Source organism: Triturus cristatus, chromosome 1_2, assembly GCF_964204655.1.
Source record: "Triturus cristatus chromosome 1_2, aTriCri1.1, whole genome shotgun sequence".
Taxonomy (NCBI): Eukaryota; Metazoa; Chordata; class Amphibia; order Caudata; family Salamandridae; genus Triturus; species Triturus cristatus.
In genome coordinates, this window is record NC_140580.1 from 832,078,742 (window position 1) to 832,094,649 (window position 15,908).

At 42.2% G+C, this 15,908-nt stretch overlaps 1 protein-coding gene across 18 annotated transcripts in view; it reads right to left on the minus strand.

Moving 5' to 3' along the window:
* HSPG2 (heparan sulfate proteoglycan 2) overlaps positions 1-15,908 on the minus strand; it is a 903,404-nt gene that overhangs the window by 84,204 nt on the left and 803,292 nt on the right. For 11 of the 18 annotated variants that reach the window (XM_085608919.1, XM_085608917.1, XM_085608923.1 and 8 more), the window contains 6 exons: positions 11,728-11,825; positions 9,679-9,945; positions 8,189-8,301; positions 5,100-5,247; positions 2,209-2,325; positions 568-585 (listed from right to left, as the gene is read on the minus strand). In XM_085608919.1, coding sequence (XP_085465045.1) covers positions 568-585; positions 2,209-2,325; positions 5,100-5,247; positions 8,189-8,301; positions 9,679-9,945; positions 11,728-11,825 — 761 coding nt within the window. The remainder of the gene's footprint in view (positions 1-567; positions 586-2,208; positions 2,326-5,099; positions 5,248-8,188; positions 8,302-9,678; positions 9,946-11,727; positions 11,826-15,908) is intronic. The other 7 variants (XM_085608925.1, XM_085608920.1, XM_085608915.1 and 4 more) reach the window with 1 other exon arrangement.

A 15,908-nucleotide genomic window follows, 5' to 3' on the forward strand; every position in this document is an offset into this window, starting at 1 on the left:
GCTACTATCCTCCAACTATCTATAATATATGGTTTACTACATATTGTATACTATCTAAATCATCTCCTCCCTAGTCCACCTTTACGATTTCTTCCTTTCCATGTTTTAGGAGTATCTCAGAAATTGTATCTTTTGATATCTGTATTATTTTTTTTAATGTATTGTTTATAAACTGACATGTACTTCTCAATAAAAATATATATAAAAAAAAAGAAACAGAAAAACAAACATGTAGCACTTGGACAATGGCTTTCTTTATAGGTCCCCTGAGAAACAGTAGCTATAAGGAAAGAGTATTTTAAGTATCCTTGAAATCAAAGTTTAATTGTGCCAGCTCTAAGGTTCCTTCTAATCGAAATAAAATTTGGTAGCTCCATTAGCAATATGCTGTCTCACATAACTAAATTAGTATAGTTTTAGTATACACGCGGTGTGTCCGTGTCCAACAAAAATGGCAACAATATGCACAAAAGAAAAATCTGTCTGTTAGAATTTACATGATTTACAAAACATTCCGTTAATGCATTACAACAAAAGAGACAGGCAAGAACAGAAAGATTCACTTACCAGAGTATAGAAGGAGGGCTAGAGATAAAAGGTTAAGAAAAAGGGGAAAAATAAAAATAAAGAAAGAAAGGCAGAAACAAATATAATGAGATTAAGCAGAACAGAGTGTGACAAATTGGACAAGAAAAGGTGCAGTGTGGAAAAAGTTTCCTAGAGCGTGAGAAGAGTTAAAGGGAAACGTCAGGAGGAACAACAGTAATATGAGACAAAAAAACCAAAAGAAATAAGGGAGACAATACCTTATGAGGACAAAAGGTGAAGAAAAAGTAAGGGAGCGACAAACAAGTGATCAAGAGGAGAGAAGAGAGAACCCCAATGATAATTTGGCAGAAAGAAATCCGAACAATGTAAGGAATTGTAAATTGTCAATTAGAGTTAAAAAAAAAAAAAAAAAAAAAGCAACTAAGAAATTCAAGATGTTATTACATGTCTATTTAAATCTGAACAATAACAAATACAGAATGGCTTGTCGTTGGTAATGTACACCAACATCAGGTATCCAAGTAGAACGTCTATAATCCTCATTTAACTGAACTAAAATACACCGCTGCAAATTGTGACACCTTCACTGTTCAAAAGAGAGAGAACCAATTTCCCTTCAGGACAGCCGGTAACCAACTATGTGGTAAACCAAATTCAATTTTATTGACAAGTAGAGTTTTTCTTGGTGACTACATCAATATAGGGAATTTTCTTTTATCTGGTCTTGTGTTATGATCAATTAAAATTTTCAACTTGATACTCGTATACATTGCCACGATCAAAAATAAAGATTTTTATATTAAGTATGACTATAGGTTAAAGAATCCAATGCCTGTCGTGGTGATCACCTGTTTCATATGCTCAGCAATGGTGAGAGGCAATGGACCAGCAAATACCCCATTGAATTGCAAGCAGAGTTACCAACTTTTGAATCCTCGTATTTAGGTTGTTTTACACTGAAAGTGGCTTCGACTCAACTTCTCCTTCACCTATGTTTTAATGGCTACAGCAAACTAGGTTTCATTTCGACCTACAATGATACAGGTTTGTCTATCAGAGAGCTCTGTGGGAGCACAAATACTTAGCCACAGAGACTTGAGTAGGTGAAAAAAGTAGCAATGACGAGCTGGATAATGTTCGTCGTTATTCCATGTTCTGTGAAGAAATTCCTTGGAACAAGAGGGCATAGACTGTTATGAAAATTGAGACTACGTCTTCCTCTTACTTTCTGAGACAATGTGTTCATAGGTGAGTTGATCAAGTAGACTGTACGGCTGGTGGCAACAAAAACCTTTCTGTGTGAAATTATACCAAGCTGTCCAGCTCTATGGCTGCTGACTTCGGATGAGTCTCGTGTGAAACTGTGCAAAATGTTTTGCAATGTAAAAGCATTTATGGGTAAGCATTATTTTCTATCTATAGCTACATATATATATACAATCTATATATCTATAGCTACATATGTACAAGCTACATATATACAATATTATAAATACACACAAAAAAAAAAAGAAAATTATATATATATATATATATATACACATATATATATATACACATCTATATATCTATAAACTGTTAGCGGCACCATGACAGCATTAGAAGGAATAAACAAATAAACAGCACCACAAAAGAGCATGTATAAGGCATCCAACTTACCATCAGCAGTGTCTGGGCGGAAAGTAATCTGGATCTCAAATTTCTTGTAAGCATCCTTGATGGTTGGCAAGGGAAGGTAGGACTGTGGATTGTTGGTAAAATACGGCATCACTCGTTCTGTAATAATAAGAAGGCCAAAATGAACCTTCATAATGCAGAACACGAGGGCTGGCTGCAATTCTTTCAAACTGAATGAACCAAAAATCTTTTGGATATCGATCAATTGAAAAGATTGTCAGCAATGTGTTGGCCCCTTTTCTTCAAAATTGACTCATTTTTGTCGAAATGAATGAACAAAGAATATTAGGACTTTCATACAAAGAAGTAGTCCTGTGTTGTATCAAGAACTGGAAAGAAATCTTTAAGAAGCTATTATAATTATAAACATCACTTCACCTTCGGACCTCAAATGTTGTCTTTTTATTGTTTTTTTGGTTGGTTAGTGCATGGGGGTAGACACTAAAATAATTTTTGAGGTTGTGTTTGTCTGATCACTAGAGCTCCTTTTTTCCACTTGTTGGGTGCCTGCATACCACTTCTTAACAGATGCTGCAGTGCTTCTTCGGGGAAATTGTACCCACCTAATCCTCTACATGAATGCTCCATTGATATATCACCGTAAATACAAAATTTATAATATTACCTCTGCATGCATGTCTCGCATACTAAGGCCCTCTGAAATTCCCTCTATTGCTAATCACACAGACCACACACCATCTTGTTAGGTCTTCAGTAGTTTCTTCGTTTGATCAACGTTCTTCCTGGATGAGCTAAAAGAACCTAAGATAACTCTCCAGTTGGTGCTGGATTGCGGACTACAGGAGTGTTCAAGTTAACCAAGCTGACTTCAACTGGGAACTAAACACTAATTGGCACAACAGGCTAGCAGATGGATAGCACTTTACTTATAAAGTCTACCGTCAGAAGGGACACAGCATAGGTATACGCTAATTAGCCAAGCAGAGAGCCATCACACCTTGGTCTGCCAAACTACCAATAGGACACCTTTGCTGAGCAATAACATTCTCAGATGTGTCTAAAAGATAGTCAAAGTGTGGAACCAACTAAACAAATTAATGTTCAATCAAAGACATAGTACCCGTGGCATGTATTTTTTCCCTTTCGTTGTCCAGTGGGACTGCTTTCAGTCAGGTAATGTGCCTTTTATTTCTCTTTTTGCTGCTATCAATTGCATTATTTCTGAAAAATAATGTAGCAGAACAACTTATTAAACAAAACAGTGCTGGACATTCACAGCAGACCACCATTTAATATATAGTCACAGAGGCGAGGCCATAAATGTCATACATTGTCAATTTGACTTAAAAACATACATTGTATCTGTAGAATAGGAGTCCTTTCAGTTTACTGCCTGTACATTAAAAGTGTGTAATATTCATGTTAGGGTTGTAATCCTTGAATACTCAAAAGGTATGGGCTTATTTTCCAACACAGAACAGCATGTGGATTTATGAAAACATATTACTTAGAACAGCGATTGCAAAGTCATTGAACAAGAAAATAATTTTGCAGTCCAAAGTTCTTGCATCATACTTGGGATTCATGAGAAAATACAGGTCTTCAAGTTAAGGGTCTGGCACAGGGCATGCAAGGCCAGAAAGACAATCAATATAGGGAACTCCTCTCTTAAATGAGGATGAAGAGACGTTGTCCAGTTGCTATGCTGATTACCCAGGGACTCAGACACCTGGGTTTTAATTCCTTGTCACCAGAACTTAATAAACCTACAGGAATTCTGGGCATGTTACTTTATCTTGCTATGTCTCAAACTCTAGTTTTGTGCACAGTAAATATGCCACTTACAACTGCACAGTGTATGCTCTATTGCTGCTTGGATCACACCCCCATATCTCATCCTGTTTTTTGTCATCAAGTCTATATTAGACATTTACAGCACTGTTTGATGGACAGCACCACATTTTCCGGAGGTTCAAACTACAATAAAAATGGTGTTCATAAGGTGCTTTGTGGCTGCTGGGAGATAGGTTTGCGCTATAGCTATCACCTCAAATGTATTACTATTTACCAACATGTTGGGGGACACATGAAACTATGGAAGAACATACACCAAGAGATTCACTCATCAAATAAATCTAGATCAGAACTGCATGTTCAAATCAATAACCCATCAGTTTGTACCCTGCAAAAACACAGTGCGCTATTACCCTGACCAGACTGAGGGACTGATATATCCTCACCTTGAGCTGACCAACCACTCACAACTACGCCCATTAATAGAGATTAAAATAAATCACCAGGGCAGACAGAATTACAAGTGCCCGTAAAAAAAAAAAAACCACACACAAATTGTTGAGGGCTGCTCAGTCAGAGAATAACAAGTGATTTACCTTCAGTAAAGTTTTTTTCTGGTAGAGATTATCTAGTTGCAGATTCCTCACCTTTTGAATATTCCACATGCATCAGACTAGATCCTAAAACTTTTCAGCAGGACTTTAGCGTGCTGCAAGGTGGCACGTGCAGATTCGCACAGACGCCATTCCGCTCAGAAATGACATGCAGGCTGCACCAACAAGGGTGAAAAATTACTATTGAAGTAAATGTTATCATGCACTGCAATTACTATGTTGCATTGGGGCAAATTGAGTGCTGGGATGCGAGGCAGTGTGTTCCCACTCTCCTGTTTGAAAAGGCGCCCTTGAGCTATTGAGCCGATGAGCTTGTGTTGATGCACCTACACCCAGTGACTGGTATAGAGAACTGAAAAGACTTTGGGCTGCATTTCCAGCACCCCAAAACGAATTGTTGCTCTCTACCGATGAGGATTGTCATAGAATGCAGAGCAGTCTGCACAGGTCTTGCATTTGTCAACTTCTTCAGGAAGACTTCATTTAACACCAAGGTTCACTCACCTCTAACTTTCAGCATGGAGAAGGCAGTCACCCGTCCTTGACGATTGGATGCCGTGCAAACGTAAGTGCCTGCATCCTCAAGTTTGACTGATGGAATGGTCAGCACATTGTCCTCTATGGTGGCTTCTTTTGGGAGATCGCCTTCCAGCTGAAATAATAATGTGCATACAGTAAGTCAATCATTTATGTAGTGCAACAAAAACAATCTCACGTTTATTGCTCAGGTCAAAAACACAATTTTTTTTCTCTCCATGGAAAATAAAAGTGGAGTGTGCTCTACTGGCACTCAAATATGAGACCTGAAATCTTCACACGCATTTACTGAAAGTGTCAAACAAACAACCCATGGGCTTAGCAGGATATGTTCGAGCTTCCCACCACATACTTGGCCTTAGGGGGCTGTTGAAATAATGAATCCTCCCTAAATGCAAAGGTGGAGAGAGGGAGCTTAATACCCCCTCCCAATACTTTCTGCAAGGTGGGAAGAATCAATATAAGAGCCCTTCATCCTTAGCAAAGACAGTTGGGAGGAGACAACTTCCCCAACCCCCTGGATGAGCGGAGTGTTCAAAGAATACACCTCCACTCTTGTTCAATGCAAGGGGGTTACATGTGGCAAATTATCCCACCCATGTCCCTCCTCTGCCATACATTCAATCGTGAATAGGGCACTAGCTTAGCCGGCAAAGGTCCTGCAATAACACTGTTCACAATAGCAAGCAGGGCCTATTTCAAAAGCTTGTCGCAAAACATTCTAAGAGCAATACCTCTATAAAAGCCAATGAAATTCACTGTAGAATTAAAGTTGAAGGAAGTTAAGATTAACAGGGTTGTATTAGTGCCTACAGAACAGATCCCAGAAAGACATAACATGTACAATTTAATACACTAGCTTCATGTTAGGTTCCTGTCCCTTCCTTTTAAGGAAGTAACACACCATTTGACATTTAATTGTATACAGTGGGTGCATAATTAAAGTTATGTTCAGCATCCTCTGCTCACAGACAAAATTATAATGAGAACAAGAGCCTGAATTCGTAGAGGCTTACAGTGCCTGACAATATTAATCTTCTTGACAAACTTGAAATAGACCAGTCAAAAAAACTCTTCTGGGATCAGTTTGGAAGCTTAACCAGGTGGCAAACAATTTTTACAGGCACCATATTTTACTACAGATAAAGACAAATTATTTTAAAATGCATTAACAGCAACAGGTAATCAAGGGGGCTATTTTTTGACACTAAGAACTAATTGGTGATGTTTGCGAAGATTCATAAATACGGTCCAGTTCTCATTTGGCATCTACTGAAGAGCCGGATAGGACCCCGAAAGATTCGAAATACCAAAGTCCAGTTCAACAGGAACACAAGATTCAGGTTCTGAATGGAACGGAGATGTGGAAGGTTCATGTGATCAATGGAATGGTGATGTGGAGTGTCTGCCTTCTCACAGGGATAGGAGATCAGCGTCCTAGCAATGGCCTTTAATTTGGGATCAAAGTACAAAAATCAATGGCCAAGCTGAGGGTGTAAGGAGGATTAACTATTGGATCAATTTAAGGACCATTAGGGTGGCACAGGAAAAGGTATACATGAGTTTCCATGCAGGACTGATCAGCAATCCACTGACCCCCAACTTAGTCACTGCTGAGCTGCTTCGCGTGGCAACACAACTAAATCTGTAAAAGTCCTTCAGAGTTGGTGGTCCGTTAGGAGAATTCAATGACCAGAGCATGCTCATGAATATATCATGGAGTCATCTCAGTCAAGTCTAAACCTTCTCCGCAGCCAATATGTGGGCTGCTACAAGAGGGATATGGAACAATCCCCTAACTTTCTAATTGTGTGAGTGGAAAGCACATGGTTGCCACAATATAACAGGTATTTTGGTGACGCATAGAACGTGTTTGCATGTAAGACATATACCATGAGGAAAGCCTTAATGCAGAATAGGCTGATGTCTTGAATGTTTTCCTCTGAATAGAAAATTAACTTATTTAAAGAAGCAATAAGAAACTGCCTAGAAGAAATCTGCATGAGCCTTTCCACTCAATGAAAATAGAAAAAAAAACTTTCTCATAGGGGCGCACCATTAGTAGCCAGGAAATATTTCAGAAGAGACTTTCAGGGTTCAACAAACCTGATGCCAGGAGTACGAACTGTACAAGTAATTTTTTTTTTTTTATATAATTGTAAGATGCACCTTTGATCTTGTACTTAATAGGAGAATGTAACCCAATACCCCATGGGAAAATAGGAACAACATGCATTTCAGTACAAGGAACAATTGCTCTTATAAACGGGCATGGGTTAGTCATGTTCTCTGCCTCTGCGGCACAGTACTTCTGTTTCCATAAGATGACTTCCATTTACCAGTAACCTCCATGATACACAGAACCAGCCCACTTTGACTATTGTGGCTTCGTCAAAAGGCAATCCAGATTATAACAAGACGTCTAACTGTAAGTATGGAAGCATTTTTGACATCTATGTACATTGCTTTCATCACTTGATTTAGGGGGGTGGGGGTGTCCTGATTATCCAGTCAATGATCTCAACTAGATCTCTCAGTAAGGTCTAATCCTATAAGAGGGACCCTGAGGTGCCAATAAGTGTTACATGTTAGTGCACTGACATGAGGAAATTACGAGATGACTGCTGGCCTTACATAACAAAACAAGGGCTATAAGGACTGAAGATCAGATATAAGCAATGTAAACAAATAACAGTCTGCTGCACCCAAGGTTTCCTAGCAGATTCAAAATAAACCTATTGATTCAAATTTTTTATTGAAGTCTTTATATAAGTAATATCAACAATATAAGACATATTGCAACATGGAATGAATCAAGTAAACAGATTATGCAAAGCGGATTGACAGGAGCAATAGGACTAGAGTCATATAGAACTCAGGGGGTAAGGCAGATATATAACATAAGAGAAATAAAAAAAATAAAGTTTTTTTTTTCCTGTTGCTTTTTATGAAATTACTCCAATGTCCAAAGAGATATTGACTTCTGAAGCTCAGATGGTCTTCTGCCATTAAGCAAAGTCACTTAGGACAATCAAAAGATGTTCTGGTAGATTTACCTTGGTCCACGTGATATTTGGGACAGGAAAGCCAGAGGCCATGCATGGGAACACAGCAGTTGATCCAGTCGTGATCTCCTTGACTTCCGGGTGGGCAGCAATCTGGGGCACAGCTGCACATGAGTAATACAAACAGAACAATCATTCAGGGGAAGAACAAAAAAGGAGTTTCTAACATGCTATTAAGATTATACTAAAGAATGCAGAACATACCTTCTCTTCAGCACAGCCTATCGGAAAGCATGGTAGATTCAAAGAATTAAAGATTAGATACAATAGGTGGGAAACAGCCAACACTATGTTATTCTGTTATGGTCCTCTATAATGTTTTGTACTTGGGCAAAATATTTATGATGGAAACAAGTAACAATTCAATGGCACCCGTGGACAGGGATAGGAATTAGGAAGGCAAGAAAGGCAGCGCACTTCTCAGAGGTTGTCACAAGGACTGGACAATTTGGTTTTTCTTTATGCTACAGTACGCAGATGGAAATCATTGGGCAACTATGCCCATTTCCCCACTGATTTCGCATCTACCTTCCTCAAATGAAAAAAGAAAGCGGAATGCAGGCACACTGCCTGCAGCATAAGTAGTTCTCATTCTACACAATGAGAAATGTAAGGAATGAGGAATACTTGTGCAGTGTCCAGCACTGTCAGGGATAGACCAATGTGATTAACTGAATGGGAATTAAATTAAGTTCATTACACTGTCCACTCATTCAAAGTGCACGAAAGCAAGTCCCTGATCAGAGAAACCGGTGTATGCTGCTTGTCTGCTAGAGTGCCAAGAGAAGCCTGCAGGCCGGTGCCATACCAGCCCAGCAGTAATTGCCAGAAATTGCTTTCAAGAACCCTGTCAGGGGACTGGACAGCGCATTTACCTTAATGTAACTATCCTTCCGGTAACTGCATTGCCCACACCCTCACAGTGTTCATAACCGCAACTGTGTTGGATTCTGAGCTTGTTGTTTCTTTTTTTAGCAACACTAATTCCGCTCTGCAGGAGGCAACTACAGAGAACTTACAAGTTTTGAAGATACTCAAAAAAGTGATTGAAATTAACGATTCATTAGGACTGGCGTTTAGGTTTAATGCAGTACTCAGCTTAGAGACAGCATTTAACTGATTAAAAATCAGAAGTGATAAATAGAGACCTTACATGAATAAGCCCCTCACCTCACCCTCAGTTCTTATAGTTTTCTTGGTTGTACTGTTGGCCATTTATTTTCTGCAAGTATTGTTTAGCTGAAGCTTTCGGCTAGCGCAGCACACCCTGAAACTCCAAAAGCCAATGCAGAAGTGCCCCTGAACTAGGCTTACTGAGGTATAAAATACCACAGACAGTAAGGGGTTTACTGAAACAGATGGTATAAGTTAGAACAATGCTATTGACAGTTTCTTTTCATACATAAAGGGCTAAGAGGTCATGCCAGAGCCTACCAACTCAACTATAAATCAAATTTGCCGCATACACTTGAGAAACTCACACTGCACATGAAGGATGACCTGCGAATGCACAGTGCCCACGTCGTTGGTGGCAGTGCAGCGGTACTGTCCGGCATCTGACTGCTTCACCTGCTCAATCTTCAGCATTCCTCCCTCTATGACCACATCAGAGGGCAACCGGGTTCCCACCTTGCTCCACGTGACACTGGGCTGAGGGTCCCCAATGGCCAAGCATTCAAATTCCACCGCATTGCCTGCGAGCACGGTCTGCACCGAAGTCCGAACATTTATCATCACCTTGGGGAGTGCTGTAGCAGAGAGGAGGAAGCAGGATTGCAGATTTCTTACTGTGTATCAGCAGAGATCAGCACTCAACGACATTATTCCCAGACCAACATATTCGTTTTTCACGTAACAGTGTCTCTCCTATGTTTTAACCTTACTTTAACCCCAAAAGAGGAACTTTCCCCTATTGTTTATCTTGCAGGTATTTTGAGTTGCTAGAAGAGCCTTAGAACAAAAGTTAAAGACTACCTGCTTTTAGCTGTATTACAAATTAGGGAGTGGCTGCAGGGCTTCACAGTGAAAGACCATCACTCTATGTTATTCATCTGGTTCAGAGCATTTAGTTTATACACAACTTAGAATGTCAGACAAACATTGTCCCTGGTTATATTGAGAGAACGTGTACATCTTGTTTCAAGAAAGTTGTAACATCGCTGTGTTAAGTGTCAATCACACAATATGAATTGGTGGGAAATAACCATTTAGTGATGTGAAATATCTGAACACTTCAACATCTGTCATCACTGTAATTCATTCCTAACTAAACAAGAGAGAGGTCCCAATTTGACTAAACCAATAGTCATGCAGTCCTAAAAAAAAAAAAAAAAAAAAACTCCTGGAATTAGACAGCAAAGACTATTGACTGTATTACCCATGACACCTACACAGGGCCACAAGAAATGCACTCCTGAAGAGACTTAATGGGAACTGTACATCAGTGTACAATCAACATTCCCCTATAATCCAAGACTTCTTCCAATCTTAAAACCGCAGTTTGTAATTTAATCATGATCTTCGACACCATTGCTGGGCATGGATGTTGCAATTTGTTGAGAGTGAAGTGCTGAAAGGGAGAGTACTTGGCTCAGTTACTCAGGACCTATAGTCGGTCAGGCCCCAAGATATCAGGAGTAAAAGGCCCCAACCCCCATGGCTGAGCCCTTTAACTCCTGCTTGCTCAGTGAATTTCCAATGGGGTTCTGACAATTGGAGCTGGTCAGGGTCCTGTGGTGGTAGCAAGAGCCAGGATTGTTTTTTCTACAATTGGGTTGGATGTAGATCTTTATTTGTTTTATGTCCAGAGTATCTGGCAACTCTATAGGCACAAGGGGCTTGCTCAGTGGCGAGTCTAGCGTGGAGGGTTTTGGTACCAAGGGCAGTGTCTCAGAGCTCCGCGGCTTGTCTGGAGTGTTTTCAACTATAGGCTCAGCGCCCTTGCCTCAAGGACTTTCCGGAGCATAGGATGGCTCTTGGCACCAAGGATTCTAAAGGAATGCAGCTTGGTCTATGGTGGTGGTTGTGGTTGCCCCAGAATGTTCTCCCTCCTTTACATAGGAAAAGCGTAAGTGCCCAACACTAGGTGGCAGGAGTGTACAGAGCATGACATTTTCAACAGAACATGCTACTAACAATCCATTTCTAAGGGAGTTCACTTAAAATTGTTGGTTTTAAAAGGTACACAATAATGAAATATGACGTTTTTCTATTTGCTTGGCATGAACTTGGCATGGGCCACCTTTCAACTTTTCTTAAGGGATGTTATGAGTGTCCTTGGATGTGCATGTTTTCATGATCTCTCAAAATAGCTATGACTCATATTTGGTCTTTCTACATTTACAAGCTCATCATTTTATACCATTCCAGCTCTGCTTGTGCAGGTTATTTTTATGACAATGGATGCATTTGTTAGGAGGCCGTCCTCATTGGTCATGGAAGGTTCAGGGAGCTCTAGTTACAAATACTCTAATGGCACTATTTGACTGACTGAATGACAGCACTGCATATCCATCAGCTTCATGCCTTACCCTGGATGACCAGCTTGGCGCTGTCTTGGGCTTGTCCAGAGAAGCTGGTCACTTTGCAGGTGTAGACTCCTTCGCTTGCACGATTCAGATTTGGAATCCTGCAGGGCAACAGATGCACAAGTTACTTACTTGTGTAACGATATATCTGTAAGAGACATTAGTTAGTGATAGATTCCTTATCTTAGAATATCCCCAGCCGTCAGACTGGATCTGGAAAGTTTTTGTCAGCAGTACCCCTGCGCGTCGGTAGGCATCGTTGTACGGCTCCGCATACGTCGCTGGCGTCGTAGCCACCGAGATGACGTCGCCGGAGCTACTTAGACGCGCCCACGCACGCTGACGTCAGTTCTGTACACAACTTTTCTGCGCCATGAACGCAGAGCCATGCCAGAGACCGGCTACTGGTGCAATAGAACTAAGGCCCTGAAAGGGATGACCTGAACCCTAGAGAATAGTTCGCAAAATGGGGAGGATGGGCGGGGCGGTAAGGAATCTATCAATAACTAATGTCTCTTACAGTTATATCGTTACACAAGTAACTTGTGCATCTGAAAGAGACACGTTAGTGATAGATTCCTCACCTTAGAATACATACCCAAGCAATACCAACCCCGGTGGTGGGTCTGCAAAGTGAGATTACACCAGAAAGTCACAGAGAACTGAACGGCCAAAGAAGCCGTCTCTCCGGACCTGACTGTCAAGGCAATAGTGCTTACTGAAAGTATGCAACGAGGCCCAAGTAGCCGCCTGACAGATGTCTTGCAGTGTAGGAAAGTGACTCTGTATATACTGTTCCCAAATAGGTACAGTGAGTACAGAGTCCACAGCCCCCAGAGGTTTGGCAGAGGCTAAAGTTAGATATAACCTTACTCTCTAAAGTGGTAGCTTGGTCGAGCAGTAAGGCAGTATCAGAGGACAGTGTAGAGCATTTGTTGTACACACTCAGTCAGCAAAGGGTCTCACACACTCAAGAACTTGACTCTAGGCCAATGGTTTGTATGGAAAAATATATGGTTGTTTTATTTTAGAACCAACAAAAGGTATCAAAATATACTATCTCAAAATGAGATGCTTTAGTTAAATACTTTGCAATAGGCAATTGACTTTTGAATGCAATAGTTACAGTTTGTTGCAATAGGCAACACAATTTCAACACAATAATACATTGAGCTCAATGGGAATTTTAAGTTATATGCAATTGATTACTTTCAGGATTACTTTTCTAATTCCAGGACTGGATCCTAGATTCAGTCCTGGTACAGTTCTTGGAAACAAGTGAGTAAATACGTTTTAGTTACTGTTGTGATTTTTAAGCAATACTTTGCTATTTTAAAAGTTGACACTTAGAAACTTTTTCTAATCAAATTACCAATGTTATCCTATGGGAGGAAATTCACTTAGAAGGTAAATGAGGTTATGGTTACTTTTTAGGGTTCAGTGTTGGATCCTGGATCCAGCACTAGTATACACCTGTCAGCAGTTGATAGGATGTGTTTAGGTTACACAGGCAATTTTTAGCGAATATTTGTACATTTGCAAAATCGACACTTAGAAGAAATTTCACAGAAAAACAGTCAATGGTTTCCTATGGGAGAAAATTCAAGTTACCGGTAAAGTATGTTCTTGTTACTTTTGTAATCCAGTGCTGGGCTCCTAGGCTCAGTACTGGGACATCTATGTAAAACAGGTAAGTAATTACGTTTTCACAGTTGGTATGATTTTTAAAGAATATTTGTAGTTTGCAAAAATCGACACTTAGAAGAAATTTCACAGAAAAACAGTCAATGGCTTCCTATGGGAGAAAGTTCAAGTTACCGGTAAAGTATGTTCTTGTTACTTTTGTAATCCGGTGCTGGGCTTCTAGGCTCAGTACTGGGACATCTATGTAAAACAGGTAAGTAATTACGTTTTCACAGTTGGTATGATTTTTAAAGAATATTTGTAGTTTGCAAAAATCGACACCAAGAAGAAATTTCACAGAAAAACAGTCAACGCTTTCCTATGGAAGAAAATTGAGTTAGCTGCAAGTATGGTTTGTAATTACTTTTCAGGGTCAGTGCTGGGCACCAAGATCCAGCACTGGGATCTCTAGTAATAGCAGGTGAGTATTTCCGTTTTTGTTACTCGGTTGATTTTAGGTGAATATTTTAAAGTTTAGAAACTCCACACTTAGAAGAAATTTCAAGTGAAACCAGTCAATGTTACCCTATGGAAAACAAAGTGAGTTATCGGCTTTTGGGTAAGTACTCGACTGGCAGAGTTAAGGTTCTGGGCATAGACTCAGGGGTCTCCTAGGGTCAGGTAAGTACAGTTTTTACACCCTCAGCGGCACAGGGGCAGCCGGGTGCAGAGTGAGTTAGGCCCAATGTTATCCTATGGATGGCAGGGGGCCCTTGGTTGGTGGCAGCTGCCTAGCAGGCCACGCAGCTGTGGGAGCTGGGCTCCTGGTCACTTGCTCAGGGCAAATGGGGAAGTAGGTAGGAGTAGAGGTTGCACAGCCAGGGGCACTCGGGCGGCTGGGTGCAGGGTGCTTTTGAGCCGTCGTGTGCTCAATGGATTGCATGGAGACGCTCAAGAACGAACAAAGGCTGCAAGCTCGGGGACGAAGATTCTACAGGTGCGACCACCACTTCGAGAGGTAAGTTGGGTAGTTGGAGGATAGGTAGGTACCCAGGAGTTGGGCACAGGGGGCCTCAGGGCGCCGGGTGCCGGGGTGCCTTTTGGTGTCGGGAAATCTTACCCTCTGTTGATCGCGGTTCGGGGGGGTCCCTGGTTCTGAGGCTGCAGCCGTCGATAGGAGCGTCGAGGTGGGTCCTTGGGTGCCGGATTCAGGGTCACAGTCGCCGGCTGGGGATGTCATCGTGGTCTTTGTCCACTCCAGCACAGGCCAGGCTTGGCGGGTGCAGAGTGTACAGGGTTCGTGGTTCCTGGCTGATGCCAGGGGTCAGTTACTTGCTTTGAGCAGTGCCATTGCTCGTGGGAGTCTCAGATGCTCAGAGTCACAAGGTAGCTAGGTCCTCCGGGGTTTGAGAGGTTGCTGGCCATGGGTGATGCCGGGATTTAGCAGGAGCAAGTTTGAGGGTCGACAGGCTGGTAGGGCTGGGGCCAAAGCAGTTGGTGGAGGCCGCAGCCGACAACGAGGCCTGAGCCGAGGCAGGAGGCACACAGGGTATGGTGCCGGCGTAGCTGAGGCGAAAGGTGGGGGCACGGAGGCAGACCCTCCGGACGGATCCGCGGGGCCCGAAGGCACTCCAGAGGGACCCGATGGGGCAAAAAAATGTCGCAGGGCCGACACGAAGGCCTGCACCTCGTCCAAAGTTTTGTGCTGTCCCGGAAAGGGTGGGTAGGTCGCAGGCAACAACGGAGGCTCCAATAGAGCCAAGGGGGAGTGACCGCCCGCCCCCTCCACCGCGTCCCGCGACCGGTGAGGGGTAGAGGAAGAGCGACGTCGCTTCGACTTTTTATGGCGCCTAGACTTACCTGTCCTCAATTCTGACGAGCGATGCGGATGGCTACGCGACCGGTCCTTCGACCTCCCACGGGATCGGGACCTCGATCGGCGCAGAACCGATTGCCGGACCTCCAACAACTTGCGGGAACGCTCCCGCAAAGCTTTCGGCGCATGGCCCGAAAATCGGGGCACGCCTCAGGGTCATCGGCGAGCCCCAAGCAAAAGAGAGACAAGTCATGTGGGTCCGCTACCAACATGTTTCGGCGCCAGGCCCTACAGGACTTAAACCTAGGCATCCCTACTGCACCAGGAGTCAAGTACTCGACAAAACAAGTTGTCAAAAATCAAGTTCAAACTTTTTTAACTAGGGGTACCACTCTCTTGGTTCTGCGCTGCTATGCGGAAAAAGAAAGAACTGATGTCAGCACGTGTGGGCGCGTCTAAGTAGCTCTGATGACGTCATCTCGGCGGCTACGATGCCAGCGACGTATGCGGAGCCGTACGACGACGCCTACCGACGCGCAAGGGTACTGCTGACCAAAACTTTCCGGATCCAGTCTGACGCCTGGGGATATTCTAAGGTAAGGAATCTATCACTAACGTGTCTCTTTCAGATGGCACAGGTTAAAAAAAAAATCACAAGGGTGCATTTATCACTTCCCTAAGCCTTAAGTGCCCAATAGTCATAACATCCATACTTCCCAGAGAGTCTAGATACCAGGCCAATTAC